Here is a 4,071-nt window from a genome sequence, read left to right as displayed (position 1 = left end):
TAAAAAAAAAAAAAAAAAAAAATGGGGTCTTGTGAAGAATTCCACTCTTTGGCGATGTTTCTGTAACCTTCCGAGATGATTCATTATTTCTTTGCAACGAGGTAGAACAAGCGTTGAACGACTTGGAACAAGACAAAAAGATACGAGATTTAAAGAACCAGGAGCTAATCTCATACAGGCTACTCATTTGTATACATTCATACTCATACTACCATGTACTTATACTACTACTGATATACTCATGTATACTCATTTGTTCATGTTGAACTTGTGCATTAACTATTCTCTCATCGATTTCGATGATTTTTAAATATGTCGTAGAAATTGGCATTTTGAATAAATTTAAAATAATTAAATAAGTTGAATAAGAAATTAAATAAGTCCTCTGACGAAAACGTCGGATTCTCTTAATTTTCTGTTAATTAAGAACGTATCTTACGTTCAGTGTAAATAGTGTTAAATATCGACCGATGAAGCAAACCTGGACGAAATTTACATTTGAAATATTATTTTTTAAATAAGTACTTTAAATAATACTACTTGTCAACTTAATGATTAATATATTTTAATTAATATTCTTTTTTTTTATTTGATCAAACGAATGGACTTAAAGCTAAGCGAATATTTGTCAAAGTGATGGATTAGAACATTGTCCATTTTAGAAAATCGTGGGAATTTAATGAAATGTCTAAATAAGAACAAATTTCACATATAATATGAGTTGTTTGCAACTTTGTTAAGAGATTACGACAAAAATACGAAATACCAGTTCCCGTGATTGATCGATGCATTTAGTTAAATGAAACAAACCAAGAATAAACCTAACATAATTATCGCTATTTTGTTTATCAACATAATCATTGTTTTTTGCATTGGATAAAGCTACAAAAAATGGGAATATAAATCAAGGAAAGGGTTTGAGAAAAAGTTTTAATGCCTGTTTCAAATTAAAATGTTTCGTCTCTAATGTTATAATTAATCCTCGTTGTGACTAATTTTTAAAATTCTTTTCTCTTGATATTTCAGTGGCTGGGTTTGGGTATCATGGCGGTAGGTGTATGGGCTTGGACCGAAAAGGACACATTCAACAATTTGTCCAGGCTCACAAATGTTGCGCTCGACCCAGCATTTATCCTCATTCTAGTCGGTAAGTAGCGATTTATATTAACTCTTCAGAACTCCATTTATTTTAATGAAAGTTAATCGCCGATTAAGTGAAATTTTGCCGGTTGAATTCATTTTTCTGAACATCAGCTCCTATCCTGTGAACGAAAAATAATAGATACATAATGAGGGAAGTTGATGAGCCCCATTATTTTTTTTTTTTTTTATTTGGTAGATTATTTACAATCAATTCTCGTTGAGAATTCTAAGTAACTTCATTTGGTACAATAACTTGGTTTATAATAATTTATATTATGCTGATTCTAGTTGAATCTAATGCTTCAATCTAAAGAGTATTTTCTTCTTAGTCTGCGGATCTGGTCCGTCGTGTCAAGTAGTTGGGTGACTAATGGGTTATGGTGGTTGTTGACTCTCGTGCTATATCTGCTTCTGAACTTGTGTATTTCTTCTTTGACTGTGGGCATCTTGAAGTCGCGGTGGATTGTTTCGTTGGTGACATACCAACGTGCATCTATTAAGGATCCTAGTGTTTTTGCTTGAAATCCTTGAAGGATTTCTATGTTATTACTCGCTGTTCCCCATAGTTGGATCCCATAGGTGCAGACAGTTTTTAGTATAGCTTTATATAGCATTATTTTGCTCTGAGTGCTTAAGTTGGAGCGACGACCAATGAGCCAGTAAAATTTGTTAAGTTTAGCCTTGAGTTGCTTCGATTTGTCTATGATGTGTTGTTTTCATGTCAATCTTCCGTCCAGAGTATCTAACCAGATATCTGACTGAGAATTATTCGTCCTCCAAATTCAGAGAAATGAAATTCCACTGTATTTGTTTCGGTCAATTCAACTTTGACCAATCGTGTGAACAAAGACGTATCAATATTTTGAAGATTAGTTGTAATGAAGAGTAGTTTTTCAAGCATTTTCTGATAATGCAACAGGAAAACGTTTCAAACAAAAGTTGACCTACTTTGAAACAGCTACAAATTGCAGTACTTAAAACCGCCAAGAAATTCTTCTTCCTGTAAAAAAGCATAGTCATCTTCACTTTCTTTTTTCAATGGTACGATGTATTTTTGATTTCATACATCAACATACATACATCAATTCAACAACTCAATACTATGATCTTCGAATGATCCTGACTTCAGAAATGAAATCCTTGATTTATAGAATTAATGAAATTTAGTTCAACAGAGCGTTGGATAGGATGTTTGAAATGACGTTTATGTTGTGAACAAAATATTGCAATAGTAAAAATTACTGGCGGATTCTTTCGCCAGATTTATCCCCGATAAATTTTTTATGGCGGCTGATATTCAGTTGAAAGCACCAGCCCATCGCTAGGAAAGATCCCATCACTAGGCATACCGGTAAATAAACAAAGAGCTTGTTACTTGTAGTCTTAAATAAAAAATGTTCAAACTCGTGGATGGTCAAAAGGCGAACATTTGTACACGTAACTTGCCATTTCATTCCACATAATTACAAAGAGAAGAAACTATTTGCGCAAAAAAGTAACTTGCTAATTAAAGCTCTCGTTAAAAGAAGTCGGAAAATGAGTTTTGGCCCATCTCGTATTTAGCTTCCATGAACAATTGGCCAAAAGATGCGTACTAATTATTTTTTACCGGGCGAGGGTAATTTCAACGTGCTTTTAGGGTATCCCGGACAAGTTACTTGCACTTCCGGTGCGTTTTTCCGTGCTTTTTCTCGAGAAGGTGGGCTACACTTACACGGAACGCATCTTTTCACGAGGATTTGGAATTTTTCTCGAGGTCAGCTGTAATTAAGCAGTTCTTAATTAACCTTTTCAAGACACTGAATTTAAAAATCTTAACTAAAACGACTCAAAAATAGCTCATTTTCTTTGAGAAAGTATCGTAAACTTTCCAACGAAAATTCTCATCTGTTGCTTTTTCCTGCGGTCGATAAAAATCTTTTAAAGAATTATCTTGTTGCAAAAAAAAGAGGCATTGGTCAAATTGATAAATTTGTAAAATGTAAAGTGTAAAAACTGTTTTATATTGAAATAGTCTCGCGAAAATTATTTCATATCGTAACTGCATCTGTCTGACTTGAACAAAAGCAAACGACTCATCGTAGAAGTTAAGTAGTTGATCGTGTACGTGTAAAAAGTTATGTTTTACATTAGTTCTAACAATACTGAAATAATTATAAGTTTATTTCGTTATTATTAGGCTACAGATTTCTACAAGTAGGGAAACGGAATGGAAATAACAATTTCTTTCATCTATTAAATATTATAATAAATATTTTTCTTTCAATATTTTATATATTATATTTTCGTGTACTATATACATTGTGTGTAATTTTACATTTTCAAATTTTTCAAAATTACGTGAAAGTCCGGTTTAAGTTCAACTTTAATTATTATAGAAGAAATAACAACTTTTTCTGAAATACTCTGAATACATTGCATTATATCATATACCATAAACCGATTAAATCGTTTATTTGATATTTCGAAGTACATTATGCAACGTGAATTCTGTGTTCGTCCTTTCGTACCATCTGGCGTTGTAGGAATTTTATTAGAAACAGTAAAGTCCGTGAAATTTGCACGTCCAAATGCGAATTTTTATAAACAGTGCTCGTGCACATTTGTCCAACTTGTCCAGCTGTAAAAAAAAAAGTTATCGTTAAAAGTTTCCATTTGGTGCTATCCTTTTTTGTGTAGTCTAGTCAATTGAAAATATTGAGTGGACAAACATGAACAAATCGTGGACAATCATATCCTACTGAAAAATCAATGAAACATTTCGTGCAGCGCTGATGTCAAACTTTTTACGTTTTTATTTGGTGATAGCTTTTTTTTTTTTGAGGAGTGGTAAATTTTAGCTGGACAAATGTAGACAACCAAATCGCGGACACATCTATACCATTCGCTTTTTCTTTTTTGTTTTTTTTTTTTTTTTTTTTTTTTGAT

The 4,071-nt window shown here is 32.4% G+C and overlaps 1 protein-coding gene across 4 annotated transcripts in view; it reads left to right on the top strand.

The window, feature by feature from the left end:
- The window catches only part of LOC100742097 (tetraspanin-17), a 62,218-nt gene that overhangs the window by 13,686 nt on the left and 44,461 nt on the right, over positions 1–4,071 (top strand). For 2 of the 4 annotated variants that reach the window (XM_033320367.1, XM_033320366.1), the window contains exon 2: positions 1,027–1,147. In XM_033320367.1, coding sequence (XP_033176258.1) covers positions 1,045–1,147 — 103 coding nt within the window. In that variant the 5' untranslated portion in view covers positions 1,027–1,044. Of the gene's footprint in view, positions 1–1,012; positions 1,148–4,071 lie in introns of those variants that run through there. The other 2 variants (XM_024367139.2, XM_024367141.2) reach the window with 1 other exon arrangement.

The sequence above is a fragment of the Bombus impatiens genome, unplaced genomic scaffold (genome assembly GCF_000188095.3).
Source record: "Bombus impatiens unplaced genomic scaffold, BIMP_2.2 scf_0296, whole genome shotgun sequence".
Classification (NCBI taxonomy): Eukaryota; Metazoa; Arthropoda; class Insecta; order Hymenoptera; family Apidae; genus Bombus; species Bombus impatiens.
This window is presented reverse-complemented; position numbering and strand designations above follow the sequence as displayed.